The 16,572-nt window shown below is 49.2% G+C and overlaps 1 protein-coding gene across 2 annotated transcripts; it reads left to right on the top strand.

The window, feature by feature from the left end:
* Positions 1 to 196: 196 nt before the first annotated feature.
* MIGA2 (mitoguardin 2) lies at positions 197 to 16,292 on the top strand. Of its 2 annotated transcripts, XM_040083319.2 has the most exons (16): positions 197 to 252; positions 1,418 to 1,663; positions 2,274 to 2,484; positions 3,269 to 3,381; positions 5,372 to 5,483; positions 5,965 to 6,104; positions 7,556 to 7,673; positions 7,841 to 7,941; positions 8,414 to 8,529; positions 8,954 to 9,026; positions 9,249 to 9,335; positions 9,524 to 9,622; positions 9,978 to 10,112; positions 10,827 to 10,880; positions 11,839 to 11,955; positions 12,087 to 16,292. In XM_040083319.2, the coding sequence occupies exons 2-16, from the start codon at positions 1,568 to 1,570 to the stop codon at positions 12,288 to 12,290; spliced, it is 1,776 nt and encodes a 591-aa protein (XP_039939253.1). In that variant the 5' UTR covers positions 197 to 252; positions 1,418 to 1,567; the 3' UTR covers positions 12,291 to 16,292. The 2 variants fall into 2 exon arrangements, with proteins under 2 accessions (XP_039939253.1, XP_039939255.1); XM_040083321.2 differs by lacking the exon at positions 197 to 252 and having other exon boundaries at positions 2,289 to 2,484.
* The last annotated feature ends 280 nt before the right edge of the window (positions 16,293 to 16,572 follow it).

The raw sequence follows: 16,572 nt of genomic DNA, 5'->3' as shown, positions 1-16,572 counted from the left end.
CTCCCCGCCCCTTCCCTTCCCTCTCCGCCGCGCTGCTCCGCAGCCCCGAGCCGGGCGCGTTCCGATTGGCGCGGCGGCGGGCGGCTCTCCGCTCTGACTGGCTGGGACGGGAACGGGGGCGGTGTCTCCGCCTGGCCCCGCCCCCGCCGGGGTGGGCTGCGGCGCGGGGGAAGGAGACGCTGCCCTTCCGCGGCCATGGCGCGCGGCGCGGGGAGAGGGCGCCGAGCGGGGCCGCGCGCCCCCCCCGCCGCGGTGAGTGGTGCCACCCGCGCCCGCTCGCGGCGGCCGGGCCCGCCGGGCCGCACCATCGCGTGTTGGGGGGGAAGCAGAGGGGAGCGCCGGGCCGGGGACCCCCAGCTGAAGCCGGTCATGGGGGTGGGAGGCGCGGAGGGCGCGAGATGTCCGGGTGCGGGGACGGCGGGGATGCTTCCGGGGTGAATGAATGCAGGGGCCCGGGGATGCAGCAGGGGTGCGGGGCACCCGAGGGCGCAGGGGGGATGCTCAGGGATGCGGGGGTGCGGGGATGTCGCGGGAGCCCTTTCTGCAGGGCCCAGCGTGCTGCAGTGCAGGTGCGGGGGGTCCCGTGGGACGCTCCCCGCCGGGCCCGCTGGGTTGAACCCCCGGCGCCGGGTGCCCACGGCGGGCAGGGCTGGGGAGAGATGCCCGGACGGAGGGGCCGCCTTGGTACCTCGGTGCCTGTACTCCTTATCCCGGTACGTTAACCCCAGGCTGCTTTCTGCGCCGAAAATTCCTTGCACTTTGCTCTTCTCGCCTCTGCTGTGGCCAGGACGTTGTGTTTAACCTTGTGGGCAGAGCCCGTGTCCGGTCCCTGCGGGCTCCCGCTGCCCGGAGAACATTCCGTAGGTGCTCCGGGGCGGCGGGTGCGGGGTGGTGTCAGGCGGGGACAGAGCTTTGTCACCCGGCTTCTGGGGTCACACATCAGTGCCTTCTGTCGCTCTGTCCTTGGCGTGGGCACATCCCTCCTGCCCAGCCCCGCTGGCAGCATTGAAACCTCCTGGGAAAAAAAAAAAAAAACCCTTTGGTTGGTGGCTCTTGATGCACAGAAAACTCTGTGAAAGCAGAGTTTTGTCAGTGAAAATGCGTGTACGGTTATTTGGGATAATTGGGACTTTTTTTATATGGGGGCTGCAAACAAAATCCCTCCAACCATGTGCAGCCAGGTCTGGTACACGTAGAAATCTCTGGGAGCTGTCAAATCCCAGGGTGCTGCTGCTGTAGAGCAGTTTGGGAATCTGTCCCCGTGGTTGGTAGGACAAGTAAAAGAATTGCTGCTGGTGAGAAGATATTTTAGATTCGCTGCTCCAAGTGACCTGGTGTGTGTTTCCTGAAGTGCAGTGCAGGGAGGAGCAGGGCGTGTGCTCCCCTCACTCACCCGATTTTCCCCCTCTTCCTGCAGGAGGAGGAGGATTGTTGGATGAAGGCCAACTCCAGGACTCTCGGCCAGACGTCAGAGAAAAGTTGGATTCTTTTGTGAGCAGCTCACGCAGCATCCACAAGTGCCCTTCCCGGTGGCAGCTCCCGAAGGTGCCGAGATCCTTGCGCAGACATGGCATTTCGAAGGACAGAGGGGATGTCCATCATGCAGGCCTTGGCAATGACCGTGGCAGAGATCCCCGTGTTCGTTTACACGACGTTTGGGCAGGTACAAGGAGCAGGGAAGGTTTTCCTGTCGGGGTTGCCTGTGTGAGATGGAGGCACAGAGGGGTGGTGCTGGGGGACCTGAGCAGTTCCAGGGATTGGAGGAATTGCAGGGGGAGCTTGGGGTGGTGGAAGAGAATTGTTCTGAGTGGGTTTGGAGAGGAGAGAAAAGCACCTCCCACATCCCTCCCTGGGAGAACACCCGGGTTCAATCTTTCTCTTGATCAAAGGTGCTAAAAAAAGACTTGTCTTTTAAAGAAGAGTAATATGTTCCCCACTTGGAGCACTTGGGAGCAGCAAAGCTCAGCTTCAGACCAGGGTTTCAGAGCTGAATTTGGGTAACAGGATTGCATCTGTCCCAGGCTGTGTGCAGATTTTGCAGTGTATTTTGGCAATGAGGATCGAGACCAAGTTCTCCAGGTCCTGTCAAGATGACGCTCCACAGTCTCTTTGCTGCCCTGTCTTAGTCGTGTAGCAAGGAGCGTGTTTTATGGGTGGGAGGGTAAAGCCAAGGTGTTCCACGCTTAACACTGTTTTTACTTTTTTTTTTAAAAAAAAAGGGGCAGTGGAATTGGATTTTCATTGTTGCTCTTCCATTTCTTTTGTGTTTAAAGTCTGTCTTCTCTCAGCTGCGGCTCTCTCCAGGCCTGCGCAAGGTGCTGTTTGCCACAGCTCTGGGGACGGTGGCCTTGGCTCTTGCAGCTCATCAGCTGAAGCGGCGGCGCCGCCGAAAGAAGCAAATCGCTCCGGACAAGTGCGGCTTTAAGCCGGGAGGGATCACAGTGCCCATCCTGCCAACGAGGAGGGTCTCCTCCGTGAAGAAAGGTTGGCCTGGCAAAAAGGGAGAAATCCCCAAGGAGGTTGTACAGGGAGCGATGGGAAGGTGTGGGGAGAGGAAAGCAAAGCCATCTGTGTAGTGCTTCGATGTGAAATGAAATGGGAGTTCTGAAGTGCAGTGCCATGAGCAGGGGGTTTGGGGAGCCAAGGGAGAGACTCTGAGCTCACAGTATCCTGATGTTTCCCTGATTTCCCGTGCCCTTTCCTGTAGGCAGCCTGTGGACCATTACCAGGCTGCCCCAATAATAATGACCCGGGCACGCAGTGACCTGGTTCTGCATTGATCTCGTGATGTCAGTGCTCAGCTGAGGGGAGGGCAGCGTGGCCTGAGCCGGGATGGGCAGCTGGAAGTGTCCATCCAGCTCTGTGGTGACTCCCAAACCTTGGGCAGCTGCCTCACCTGCTTGTACTGATTTTAGGGGTAAGACTGACCCAGGCCTTCGGCAAAGCGCTTTAGGAATTAAGCATTTGTCTGGTGAAACGTGAAAATCGAGGGAGCAGTGTCCATGTTCTGCCTGTTCTGAGGGGGGGTGGAGGAGTTCTTGCTTAATTGTTTCCACTTGCCTCTTGCTGTCCATAAGCAGTGAATCCATTCCTCAGCCTCAGATCCCCACTGACACCAGTCTCAGAGCAAAGCAGAGCAGACAGGAGATCTGTGGCTTACTTCTAGGTATTCACAGTTACACTGGGCAAGGTGATGTTCCCCTCCCTATTCCATGCTTCAGTCACCTGGGCCTAAAATCCTGGTTTTGTGTGACCTTCCCAACTGCAGGATACTCCAGCAGGAGAGTCCAGAGCCCTGGCAGCAAGAGCAATGACACACTCAGCGGGATTTCCTCCATTGAGCCCAGCAAACATTCCAGTTCCTCCCACAGCCTCGCCTCGGTAAGGACCTCGTTAGCAGGGCTGGGAGATGTCAGTGCACGTACCTGGCACAAGGTCACCAAGTCCTTGGGCTTGTGCTGGCCCATGGAGCAGAACAGGTTGCAGTATAATTGTAGGGCGGGTTCTGATGTTAACCTTGCACTGAGTGTCTGGAGTTCCCTGTGAGCAGCAGTTTTTTTGTGGCCGGAATCTCGAGGGTTCCTTTGCCAGTTCTTTGGCCAAGGAGGAGTGGCAGGAGGGGTTTCCCTGTAGGACATGGCCATGATTCCTTGGAGCTCTCTGTGACCCCCTCAGGGCGTTAGGCTGGGTTGTTCCTGTGTCTCACAGCAATGAGGAGCTTGTTTGCTTGCCTCTGTGGTGGGAGTTTGGGTGGCCCCTCCCTTCTGTGCTGGGGCTGCTCACAGCTTGCTTTGTTCTTAAAACCAAATTAACTACCAAAATCTGATAGCTCTATTCAGGAAACAGCACAGGGTAAGAACACAGCCTAGCCATTCTGCAACCCCCAAAGCCAAAAAGCAGCCTATGAGTACAGGTAATTCAGGCTTAACCAGACAGGAGAAGCCATCGGTGCTTACATCCACCTTTTGTGAGACCAAAACTGGAAGCATTTGTGTCTTCAAGACCTGTTTCACATCCCCATTGCTCAGAGCTAACGTTCTGTTGGAGCAGGGGGGACACAGATGAACCTCTGTGAGTTGCTGCAAAGTCCTCCCTGGCCATCGCCCGAGCTCAGAGGCTGCTTGGCAATGCTGGGGCAAGGAGAGCGAAAAAACCATCCCTTTGCGAGGAGCTGTCGGGCGCCAGCACTCCTCAGCACGTGTTTTTAGTCCAGCTAAAGCAGCGGGAGTTGCCGAAGCCTGCCCTGGCGGTCTCCAGCAGGCGGCAGTGCCGGCACGGCGCTGGGCAGGCGCAGCATTCCCGGGGGAGCTGGGCTGGGCTGGGATGTGTCCCTGAGCACCAGGCTGTGTCCAGCTCTGGCCTCTTTCCCCTCCACAGGCACTCACGTCCGTGTCATTCCCCCATGGCTTCCCTGTTCACGCAGGTGCTGTCCAGGTTTTTTATCACTGAGGATCTATTTCTCTTTAAATAAAAAGCAATCCATAAATATCTTTTTCCATTGCTGGTGCCTGGGTGGGGATATCCCCACGGAGAGGCATCTGTTTCTGTACAGATGAGCTGACCCTGTACTTACAGTTTTTATATTACTTGGTGGAAAAACAGCTCATCCTTTGCACAGCTGCAGGTTTTGCCTGTGCTCTCATTTTTGCTTCCTGGGCTCATCTTTGCCATCCAGTAAGTAAATTGGCAGCAGTGAACTGATGATTTGCAGTTTGGGTTCTCAAGGTGATTTATTAACACTCCACAGGGATTGATCAGTGGAGGCAGGACAGGAATTCATCTGTCAGCTGATTATTTTAGCTTTTTCTTTAGTGCCAGGCTGATGTTTGGACATCTTTCTGTAAGCCACAGGAAAACACTAGTCACTGATAGTGTTGAATCCAGCACTTTATTGGGTCACACTTTAGAAGACATCGATGCCCTGGTGTGAAATTGGACAAAGCTGAGCTGACACTGCTGTGTGGATTGTCAGGCTCAGCCCTCCCAGCAGAGGGTCTGGATACAAAGAGAAGAGTGAGGATTCTCCTTGCCCTCTGGGGAATCCTCAGCTGTATTTTTTTTTCTGGGAAACCGTTTCTTCTGTTTGGACTGTGCTTGCTTCCTTGCCACCTCCATGTTTTTTTGTACAGGCAGCTGGGGCTGACATGAGCTTTCCATCAAAATCCTAGTGCCTTTGTAGTGATTGCTTTGAAGCTTTCCTGGGCTGTTTCCCCTATCAGTGCTCTCCTTTTACTGCTCATCAATACAGGGGAGCACAGGGGCAAACATGGGGAAGGAAAATTCCTGATTGCTGAAGGCTGGTGGTAGTTGTTTGATCTTACCATCTCTAACTTTAAGAGAATTCAAAAGGGCATTTGCTCCCTTCCTGCAGATGGTAGCAGTCAACTCCTCAAGTCCAATACCCCCAGGGATGTGGGAGGCCCAGGCAACGGGAGATGCTGGAGCCATTGGTGATTCCAGTGCAGAAAGCCTCTATGTTCAAGGTAAGCAGGCGCAAGGGTAACGTTGCTCTGGGGGGGTTGTTTATCACCGTGAGAGCAAGAAGGGGGTGAGAATTGACACACAGCATCAGCAGCTCAATGTAGAGCTCTAACAGAAACTTCCCTTCCATTCTCAGTTTAAGCTAAAATAAAAATGCCATCTTCTGTTAAAAGAAAAAACAACCCTTTTTTGTCAGTGAATAATTTACTTCCAAAATACTGTTCTTGAGCAACAGGGTGATCTTGTGCAGAGAACAGTATTTTGGAAGTAACATAGATGATGCTTTAACCAGTTTGGGGTGTTCTCCTTCTAATCCAAAACAAACCATATTTAAACAGGAAAGAAATAGGATATGTTTATTCTTTATGTGGGGAGGGATTTCCCTCTTTGCTGGATTGTCTGAGTGAGCAAAGACTCATCCTGTATCTCTTGTTCCTGAGTGCCCCCGGGACTCTCACAGCCAGTATTTGGTTGGGTTTCCAGGCATGGAGCTGTTTGAGGAGGCCCTGCAGAAATGGGAACAGGCACTGAGCATCAGGCAGAGGGATAGTGCTTGTACCAGCACCCCTGTGCCCTGGGACAGCAGGAAACAGCAAGAGAGCATGTCTGAGAACATTTCAGAGGTAGGTCCCCACGTGCTGAAAGGCCAGCCTGGGTGCTGGAAGCAGTAAACAGCGGGAGATTAAAAGGAGAGCAAATTAAGGGCAGAGTCAAGCCAGACTCTGTTTAAGAGCTGTCTGTATCTGCAGCTTCCTTATGCAATGGGAGTGGGTGTTTTTAATCTCTTTCTCTTTTTAATACGTCTCGCCCCCTCATTCCCCAGCGTTTCCATCCCCCTTGCAGCCTTGTGTCACTCACTGTCACACGTGGCACAGCCTGTGGTGAGAAAAGGCTGTGATGAATGCAGCCCTGCTTTGGCTGGCAGTGTTGTCTCTGTAACTTTTTAATGCATTTAAAATGGAGATCTTGATGGTCACTGCCACTTCTAGGAGCTGGGTGGAGAGCAGAGCCCAGCTCTGTGTGTGTGGATGAGGAAAGCAGCGGTATTTTGGTAGGAGCTGGGTCTGGCCCTGGTCCCTGCAGGGAGATGAGTACCTCACACAGCCTGTGCAGCTACAGAAAGCAGGATTTCAGAACAGCCTCTTGCTGCTGGGACTTGAGGACTACACAGGGAAGACCTGTGTTAAAGGAGATCTGAACTAGAACGGATCAGTTACAGCCTGCTGTAACTCAGGGCTGTGAAAGGAGCTGAACTCCCAACTCTCCAGGAGTTCTCACTGGGAAAAAAAAGTGTTCCCAGCCTTTTGTAAACAGAGTCTGGTGTAGTAAGTATGTGGGACATTTGTCTTTTGTGCGGGATAATATTTATCCAAGTCAAATCTGGATTCTGTTGTTGTTGGCTCTGCTTGAAGGGCCCTGTAGTGTTTCTAAACCTGCCTTAAGACCAGTTGATTCATTATGAAAATAGATTTTGTGCTTCTTATTAATGCTTCTGTCTTCTGGGTGAGATACTCATGCAAACATAGGGACATGAAGGCAAGATGCTCTTTATGTCTTATTTTCCCCACACCTTTTTTTTTTTTTTTTTTTTTCTCCCATGCTCCGGTGTTGCTTACAGAAAACTTTGCTTATGCCCAGCACCTTAATCTAAATATTCTGTTATCCAGTTCTGGATATCCTGTTATATTCAACACAGGTTTCCTGATGCGATTGCTCCTGGAAGTTAGGCTAAAGTCAAAAGGCAGGTTATTTAAGTGGTGTATAACTTATTAAAAGACCTGTTTTTCTGGGTGGCAGGTTAAAGTTCTTCAATTCTTTCTTTCTTTTTTTAACAGGAAAACAAAATAGTGAAGCTCAAAAGCCAGTGGGTTTGAGTAGGCTGTGTAGAAGCTTCCCTCCCCGTGCATTATTAGCTGCATTATAGGATTAATGACTCCTCTCTCTTTTTATTTTTAATCACTTAATCTGCAGACTGCAAATCTCATTTTTACTGAAAATTTCGTCCCGTATTTGTGCTGTCCAATCCGTCTGTGCCCAGCTGGCTTACTAAGGCTGACATTTATGTGTGTTCCAGGAGGAGTCCCAGAAAAGGGAGTTTGCTGAGAAGCTGGAGTCCCTCTTGCACCGAGCCTACCACCTCCAGGAAGAGTTTGGCTCCTCGCTCCCATCGGACAGCGTGCTGCTGGATCTGGGTAGGGCACCTGGCTGCAGTAAAATGCCAATTTCCTGCCGGGTTTTATGTCTTTTCTGTTAGCCAGGTAAAGGGGGAGTGACAGAGTGGGAGTGGAAGAGAGCGCAGGAGCTAAGAGGAATGTTGGTGCATGAACTCCAACACACGTGGCTTCTTTCTCTCCTCCAGAGAAGACTTTGATGCTTCCACTGGCGGACGGATCACTGCGGCTGCGGACGGATGATGAAGACAGCTCCGCTTCGGAGGATTCCTTCTTCTCTGCAGCAGAGGTGACTGAAGTGTCGCAGCTCAGGGGTTGGAGGGAAGGCACAAAGGCAGCAGAGCCAAGCACGTCTTGGGAGAGGAGGATGATCAAACACAGAGCAACAACCCCGGGCTGGGAGGTTCATGATGGATGTTAGGAAAGGATTTTAATGAGGGGGATGGTGCAGGCTTTTCCAACCAGCACTTCCATGTCATCTTATCTACTACAGAAAACATGCCATAACAGCTAGGAAAGTGCTGTTATCTAATGTAAGATGGCTTGGTGGTGTAAATTTTACAGAATATTGAGCGGTGTCAGAGCTGAGACAGCTTTTGGTGAAAAAAGAAATATCTTTGCATGAAACAATTGTCCCTGACAAACTTTGCTAGCTGAAGATTCTCTGTAAGGCCCACCTTGCTTGTGTGCAGTCGCTTGTGTATTTGCAAATATTTAATGAGCTCATTTTGTTCTTCCCACGTCTCTTGTTACCTCTACAGCTCTTTGACTCTCTTCCCTTTGAGGAAATGCCATTCCACCTCTCCAAGCCAGTGGCAGCATACGAAGAAGCTCTGCAGTTGGTGAAGGAAGGGAAGGTCGCGTGCCGGACGCTGAGGTGAAGAGCCAGCTGGAGCTGTGGGACCTTGTGTTCCCTGGGGCACTGTGAACACATCAGCTGCCTTTGAGCAGCCCCATAACCAGAATAACCCTTTGGGGTTGTAAAATCCCAGCATCCTTCCTGCTGGTTTGGCCTTCCCAGGGAATTAAACCCCAGATTTTAGGGATTCCCATATTAAGAAAGAGTAATTGTCCCAGGAAATTAGTGATAGGAAGTGTGAATGTTCCGGGAGGCTGGCACAGTCCTGTACCAGCCTGGCAGAGGTGCTCTGTTCCCCCAGGGAGCTGCATAAAGGGAATATGACAGTTCCTTTCTCCCACGCACAGACTGAGAATTTAGTTTTTTGTTTTTACGTGACCACAGTTGTAGGAACACCAGCATCAGAACTGGAATTCACACAATTCTTCCCCTTTCCCTGTAGGACAGAGCTCCTTGGCTGCTACAGTGACCAGGATTTCCTGGCGAAGCTGCACTGTGTCAGGCAGGCATTCCAGGTGAGAGCAGCTCCAGGCTCCTGGGTTTCCATGGCACATGGCTGCCAGCAGCATGTTCCTGGAGAGCACAGTTTTGTTTCCTAGGTTCCATCTTATTAAAGGTTAATGACACTGGTGTGTGTGCAGCATTGCGCTGCTTCATGTCCTGCCCTTTTTTTCCTCCCAACTCAGAATTTGAGGGCGTGTAGGTGCTCACAGGAGATATCTGTGTTCCTTTTGCAGGAGCTGCTGGAGGATGAAAGCAATCAGCTGTTTTTTGGGGAGGTTGGGAAGCAGATGGTGATAGGACTGATGACAAAAGCTGAAAAGGTGGGAAGTTTGTGTAACAACTAAACCGTGTCTTGAGCAGAGGGATACTTGTTCCCCCATCCCAACTCAGAGTTTGTCCAGTGTGTTGCAAGAAGAAAACTTAATTTGCATGCTGGTGACTACTGTGATGTTGATGTCAGCTCAAATCCAAGTAGTCAAACTTCTGTTTTGTTTCTCTGCTCTCCCAGAATCCCAAAGCTTTCCTGGAAAGCTACGAGGAGATGCTGCGTTATGCCTTGAAGCAAGAGACCTGGCCAACCACTCAGCAGGAGCTCGAGGGAAGAGGGGTTGGTAAAGACATTGTCTTTACAGCGGTGCAGAGGAGTTGGAGGATAATCCTTGCCCAGAGAGCTTGTGGAATTCCCATCCCTGGAAGTGCACAAGGCCAGGCTGGATGGGGCTTGAAGCAACCTAGTTTCGTGGAAGGTGTCCCTGTCCATGGCAGGGGATGGAACTGGATGGTTTTAAAGTCCCTTAAAAGCCAAACCACTGTGACTATTACAATGCATATGTAGGAATGGCCCAGGAGTGAATGATTTGCTGTTGAAACACGATTACATTGACTTCAGCTTACTTCAAACCAAAAGAGCCTGTCTCTCTTTAAAACCTGTTCCCTTTACAGACTGTTTTGCTCCCTGACAGGTGGTGTGCATGAGCTTCTTTGATATTGTGCTGGACTTCATCCTCATGGATGCTTTTGAGGATCTGGAGAACCCTCCCTCCTCCGTGCTGGCTGTGCTGCGCAACCGCTGGCTGTCCGACAGCTTCAAGGAGACGGTGCGTGAGACGGGGAGTGCTGGTGTGGGTGTGAGATCAGTGCCAAGGCCAGAAAAGAGCATAACCTCCTCTTTCCTGGCTGGGCTGAATTCTCTCTTTATAAATGCCACGCTTTCCTGAAGCTCTAAACAACAGTCTTCTTGTGCATGGAAATTGTTTACGGGAAAGCTTTCCGTGTTTTGAAAGCATCTGGTTGGCAACCAGACTTATGGCTCTAGGGGCCTTTATCAGTGATGCCACAGAGATGTTAAAAGATGACAGCACCTATTTTTATGAATGAGAATAAAAGGGCCAAAATGTAGGAGAAAATATGTGGGTTTTAGCACGTGGCCATTCATTCTGGCAGTGCCTCAGCAGACACTGAAGCTCAAATAGGAAAGCTTTCCTTTAGTTCTGCCCCCAGCTGTATTTTTAAGACTGATTAGTTTGATAGACAGAGTAAAATGGCACTTTGTAACAGCTGTGTGCATACAGGGGATCGTGGGCTGTTGGACAGCTATGTCAGATCAAATTAACAATCTTCAAAAACCCTTCGGCTTCTCTGGAATGGATCTGAAGTGGCTAAATCTGCTTCCAGTTCACTGCAATTTTGTCATTTAGAGTTGTTGGCAGAAAAGGGTGACTGCTTTGATGTTTTGATGACAATGTGTTGGTAAACTTTGGATTTTTTTTAAATAATCCCAGTAACTAATGGGCTCTCTGTGTTAATTGTAGGCTCTAGCAACTGCTTGCTGGTCAGTTCTGAAAGCAAAAAGAAGGCTTCTGATGGTAAGCAAAATTAATCAAAAGGGAAAGAATCGAATGTATTTGAGGCTGAAAAGAGAACACATAGATCTTGACAAAGTATGAAATGTTAAGTGGTAGAAGACTGAACAGAGTCATGTTCTCTGTGATGCTTTAGAGCCCTGGGGTCCTGCAGTCACTGCTCCAGTGCTATGCCAGTATTTTACTGAATCAGTCTGTGTTTATTCTCCCTTTTTCTTAATGTGAGGATTCAAATGACAGTGTTGCCCGTCTGATATTCCCTCTCCCTGCTCACGATGCTGTAGGAATGGCCACAGACCCCAAGCAACTAGGGACTGCTCCTGAATTGTACTTTCCTTGCTGGCAGCAAAAGGAATGGTTCAGGCACTGCTCCGCTCCCCAGTGCTGATGCTAATTAGCCATTACTTGATGAGTTTCACTTAAATCTGTGACTTCCTAAAGTATCACAGCAGAGGAGTTTATGGAGCAGGGGAACAGGAAGCCACAACTTCACAACCCTGGTTCTGCCACAGGGTCTGTGGCTTCTGGCAGGTTTTCAGCTCGATCCCACAGCCAGCTGGTACAACAGGGTTTGGCACCTGAGATGGCACAGAGAGAAATGTGAGCGCTGGAAGCTCTACTGGTGCTGTCATGCAGTATCTCTGCCTTGAATATTTGCATGTCCTTTCCTGTCTTGGTCACCAAATTATAAATAGAGGCTATAAAGGCTGGCTGGTGATTGCTTTTCATTTTCTTCTGTTCATTTTCCTCTTCAAATAGCAGTTTAGAAACGGGAAGATGGAAAGCTCTAGTCATCCTTCAAGGGATCTGAAAGATAAATGTAGTTTTGCAGGAAGAGATGTTTCAAATAGCTCTTGAGTTACTGAAGCTTTCCGGTGGGGAAGTTGGTGGCTGATATGGAATAAGCTGCTGATTCTGTCTGAGAATGAAGGCCAACTAATTCTGTCCTTCCCTGTGACAGGTACCAGATGGCTTTATCTCTCATTTCTACTCCGTATCGGAGCATGTCAGTCCTGTCCTAGCCTTTGGTTTTCTGGGGCCCAAGCAGCAGCTATCTGAAGTCTGCAGTTTCTTCAAGGTAAGGTGGTTTTTCTGTACCTCATCTGTGTGGGACTCCTGTCAGCTGGCTTAAAGCTGCTGATGTGTGCCCTTGGTGGCTGGTACCAGCAGGTGAAGGAGGTCCGACTGTAAACCTTCCTTTCCTTGCAGCACCAGATCGTGCAGTACCTGAAGGACATGTTTGACTTCGACAACGTGAGGTACACGACAGTGCAGTTGCTGGCAGAGGACATTTTGCAGCTGTCACGGCGGCGCAGCGAGATCCTCTTAGGATATCTGGGCACCGAGACTTCCCCGGAGATGAACGGCACGCTTCCTGGGGAAACCGAGCCGCTGAAGGAGGAGCTCATCTGATGTCAGTGGGGGAAAACACTTTTGTACAAGGACCTTTTCCTCCCAGAGATGGATAAAACTACCTTCAAAGTGCAGCGGTGGCAGCAAGACTATGTGAACACACAGCAATCTGGCGGGACCTTCTGCTTTTTGTAGCCAGTAGTGTTTGCTGGGATGGATCCAGGACCACTTGCCAACTTATGGTTTGAATTCCTTCTTTGTTCCACCTTCCTGTCGTTATTATTACTTTCTATCTTTCACGTATACATCGTGTCCTGAACTGCCCGGGCCCAGATTTTTGCCCAATTCTCTTGAAGAGGGCAATGTACGTACCTGTTTTGCCTTTGTGTTTCCTGGGAGGTGAATCCCTGACGTTTACGATTGTGTGTGGGAACAGGAATATTGTTGGTAAATTCTCCACTTAACCATTAGCTTCTCAAGGAGCCTTTGCTTGCTTTGGGATCTTTATTACTGTTCTTCTCTGCTGTGTTCCTACAGACATTAATTACTGCTGATTTTTACCTTAAGTGTGTTAACATATGCAATGTGACTAGCAAAGGTTTCTTTCCCGGGGAGGAAGAAATAGTTCTGTAAAGCACTGAAGTAAAATGCAGACTTTTGTAAGCAGTCTGAAGCTCTAGGGAACTTGGTCTGTTCCCTTGGTATTGCTGCTCTTTGCAGATCAGATGACAAGCTCTGTGTCCTGGTCATCTTTGCTTAGGAGGTTGCTGAGGTCTGTGTTTGCCCCTCAGGCAGGTTAGTGTGAGGAGGAGGGGGATGTGCATCCTGCCTGTGCTTGCACAAAGTCTTTGACATCCATCAAAGTGCCTTGCTGGATTTCAGAATGAGCCAGCAGCAGTTTTTGCTGGGTAGGAGGTGTGGGGTGTGTACAACTAGGGGGAAGGGGTAATAACGTGGTGCCTATTGCTGGTGTGCACAGGGTAGTGAGAGGAGGTGAGTTTTTATGTGTGTGGATAGTTGGAGAGCTGGGAGATCAAGTGTCTAGAGAGGAAATGACTCTTTACAGTCTGTCAGTTCTAAGAAATACGGCATAATTTTGGGTAATGATCAAATGTGTGTGTGTACAGTAGTGCTTTTCAAATGCTGTGATCCTGACTGCCCAGCCAGCACCTGGAATCTGGCTGCTTTGGGATGTGAGCTGAGTTGGATACTCCTATAGGACAGCAGCAGTAGAGTGTGCTGGACTTAGAGAATGATAAAAATCACAGAATAATAGAGTATGCTGTGTTGGAAGGGACACCTCAGGACTGAGTCCAACTTCTGTCTGTGTACAGGGCACCCCAGTATTCTGTGTGCTGCGGGAGTTATCCAGAATTCTTGAACTCTGTCAGGCCTGGTGCTGTGACCGCTTCCCTGGGGAGCCTGTTCAGTGCCCAGCCACCTCTGGGTAGAAAACCTTTTCCTGATACAACTTAAACCTCTCCCAAATCAGCTTCATGCCACTGACTTGAGGCAGTCCTGGCTTTTGTGTGAGGTTTGCAATGATTTGCTGAGTCCTCCGTGAGTACAACGCCACAGCTGCAAGCAGAGATCCAGCCTGTGCCTTCTGTTTCAGTCCATGTATAGGTCCAAGTCCAACCCTCGGAATGCGGAGGTCTTCAGGACTTCCACAAAAACATGAGCCTCCCTGTTTTTGTTGCAGACTGGTTAGTTACCCCTCGTGCCTGTTCCGGGTGAAAGGCACAAGGCTTACCCAGATGTATTTTTGCAAGTGGAAAAAAATATGTAAGAATCTGGAATTTCCATATGAGTGGAAAGTCAGTGCGTGGGCTTGGAGAATACAAATGCTTTCTTCCTCTTCAGATAGCTAATGTGGATTCTGCTGGTGAAAGCAGGAAGGAAGCAAACAGAGGAAAAAAAAAAAAGTAAACAGGAGGTCGCCAAAGGAGCAGATAAATGTGCTGTGCCATGTATTTTAGGGACACCCTCCCTGAGCAGGGAGGTGGGACCACATTTTCTCGGGGTTCACTGTGGTTCCTTCCAACCTGACCCGTTCTGTGGTTCTGTGATTCCTTGAAATGCTCCTGAGATGTTTGCAGCGGGGTTTGTGTAGAGCACAGTAACATCTGGTGCTCTGTAAGCACATCAGACTGATGTGGCTTATCCTGGAAACCAGATTAATGCAATAAACAGGACAATGCTGAGGCAGAAATTAGGAGCAGCTGCCCCAAGTGAGGCTGCGTGGAATAAACTGTTAAGAGAAGGATTTAAGAGACAGCAGTCGAAACTAGGAAAGGTCTCTGAGGTGTCTTGCTCCTGGCAGTGTGCAGGAAGAGAAAAAAATGGAGGATGTTGTATTAGCGTGACACACCTGCTACATGTAAACTGTGATTCGAAAGTGTGGTATATTCTGAAAGCAAGTTACTTTGCCAAAAAAAAGGTGTTGATAGTGCTTTGTGCTCTGGTATGGCTGGTTTAGAAGAAAGTCACTTCAGCAGCTTTTGTACAGTGGTTAAAAAGATGCAAAAAATGTGAAGATAAATATAATGAGATGGACTGTAATTCTAAACAATCAGTGCTGTTAATTTCTCGTTTTTAGTGTTGTTTTATGTGTATTTATTTACTGTTTTGAGTGTCTTCGGCCTCAGTGCTTGGGCAGCCTGCCTGTTTTGTGTACAGACAAGAACACTGGCTGCTAACTTCGGGCTTTTGTAGGAGAGGATACTGAAACAGGGTCCCCCTGAAGCAAACACTAACTTGCACTGTGGCTTTTAAAGCTGAGAAACTGTAAATTCCTAACGAATCAAATGAAGAAAGACTGTTTTATTACGGCTTGATGCTTTTCCTTAGCCCTTATTGCAAGTAGGTTACACAGCCCTCCCAGGGAAGGTAAAGAGGAATCTGCTTCGGGAACATCCGCGGCCTCTTGAAGGTCGAGTTCTCCGCCTTTTCCCACCAGCGGTGACTTGGTCCTGCACCAGCCAAGGATGTTTGCCGAGACAAACTGGTTTTACCTTTACTGGGATGGATGCTAAACTTCACCTGCCCCTCCCTTCATTGCTGCTTTTTGTCCCTCCCCAGTCCCGGTGTAGCTCGAGAGGAAAGGCAGAAAGGTGTCTGCAGCCTCTGAAGGGAACTTCAAGGAGCAGGAGCTGCTCCTGTGGAAGAAGCTTTTCCTGGCCTGGGCAGTGGTGTCAGGGACTTGCTGCGTTCAAGTCCTTTGGATGCAGCCCTCAGGCTGCTTCCACTGATCCCAGCCCAAAAGGTGACTCTCGTGCTCACCTGTATTGCAGGGTGGAGGTAAAGGGTATGATGGAACACCTGCCTGCCCTCTGGCTTCCGAGACCCCTAGAAAATCCCTTCCTCAGCATATAGTGGTTAGCAACAGAAATTCTTCAGTGTTAGCAGCAGCTGTGTACTCGGGTGGAATCCCTTGAGATAAGACATTCGCCTTTTTTTATGATGGACCCTTATTCTCAAGGGGTTAAATCATCCTGGGCTGACAACTTGCAAGATTTTAACACTGATGGGGATTTAAAGTGGCTTAGCAGCTATGAAATAAAATCCCTCAATAATGTCTGATGCTTAAACAGAATTTAAGATATGCATGACTTTCATTTTTTATGTGGAGGTTGTATCAAGCTTCATCAAAGGTTAAAGTACATCCTTGGTACTTTAGTATGTATGTAGAGACGATGCCAAATGGCTCTAGGAGGGTCTTTCTGATCTTTTAAGCACATTAATAAAAAAATTATGAGGAAAAATCTGCCTTGTATCTACAAGATCAGTGTGGCTTTGAAGAGCATGACTTGTGTTGTCTCTTACAGGGAGGTGGGAAAGCAGGATTTTATTTATCCCTCTTCAGTAGAACATTCCTCTGCCATATCTGAAACTAATGAATGTAAACTTGTGCCTATTTTTTTCTTGATTTCCTAAAAGTGTAAAAAAATCTGTTCTTGTTTTGCTTCTATCTTTTTCTTTGCAGCTTTTTTTTTTTTTTTTTAAATATCTTTAATCTTAGGATGTGGGCATTACAAGTAAAATAAAACTTTCCTTCATGATTGTGGTTTTTGTTCATAAATTTCCTGGCAAAACATGCTAGAAACTCAGTCTTTGGTTTCTGATTTAGGTGACAGTTGTGGTGGCACCTCTGCTGCTAGTGATGGTATCAAACAAGGCTTGCTGTTCCTTGGGCTAAAATGAGGAACTTGAAATGTTTAAATGTAAAGTTAAAGGGTTTGGTGGCATGGGGAGTCTTCCTGGGTCTACTGACAAGTCCACAGATGAAGTGGGCTATAAAGTAAATGAAACAACTCCCTGTACTTTGAGCTGAGGTTGGAAA

This window comes from Hirundo rustica, chromosome 20 (assembly GCF_015227805.2).
Source record: "Hirundo rustica isolate bHirRus1 chromosome 20, bHirRus1.pri.v3, whole genome shotgun sequence".
Taxonomy (NCBI): Eukaryota; Metazoa; Chordata; class Aves; order Passeriformes; family Hirundinidae; genus Hirundo; species Hirundo rustica.
This window is presented reverse-complemented; position numbering and strand designations above follow the sequence as displayed.

Excerpts from the sequence above, each read along its gene's own strand:
- MIGA2 (XM_040083319.2), top strand. The coding sequence starts at position 1,568 with ATGGCATTTCGAAGGACAGAGGGGATGTCCATCATGCAGGCCTTGGCA. Across the intron at positions 7,674-7,840 it reads CAGCGTGCTGCTGGATCTGG|AGAAGACTTTGATGCTTCCA; the intron begins GTAGGGCACCTG and ends TCTCTCCTCCAG. Across the intron at positions 8,530-8,953 it reads GTCGCGTGCCGGACGCTGAG|GACAGAGCTCCTTGGCTGCT; the intron begins GTGAAGAGCCAG and ends CTTTCCCTGTAG.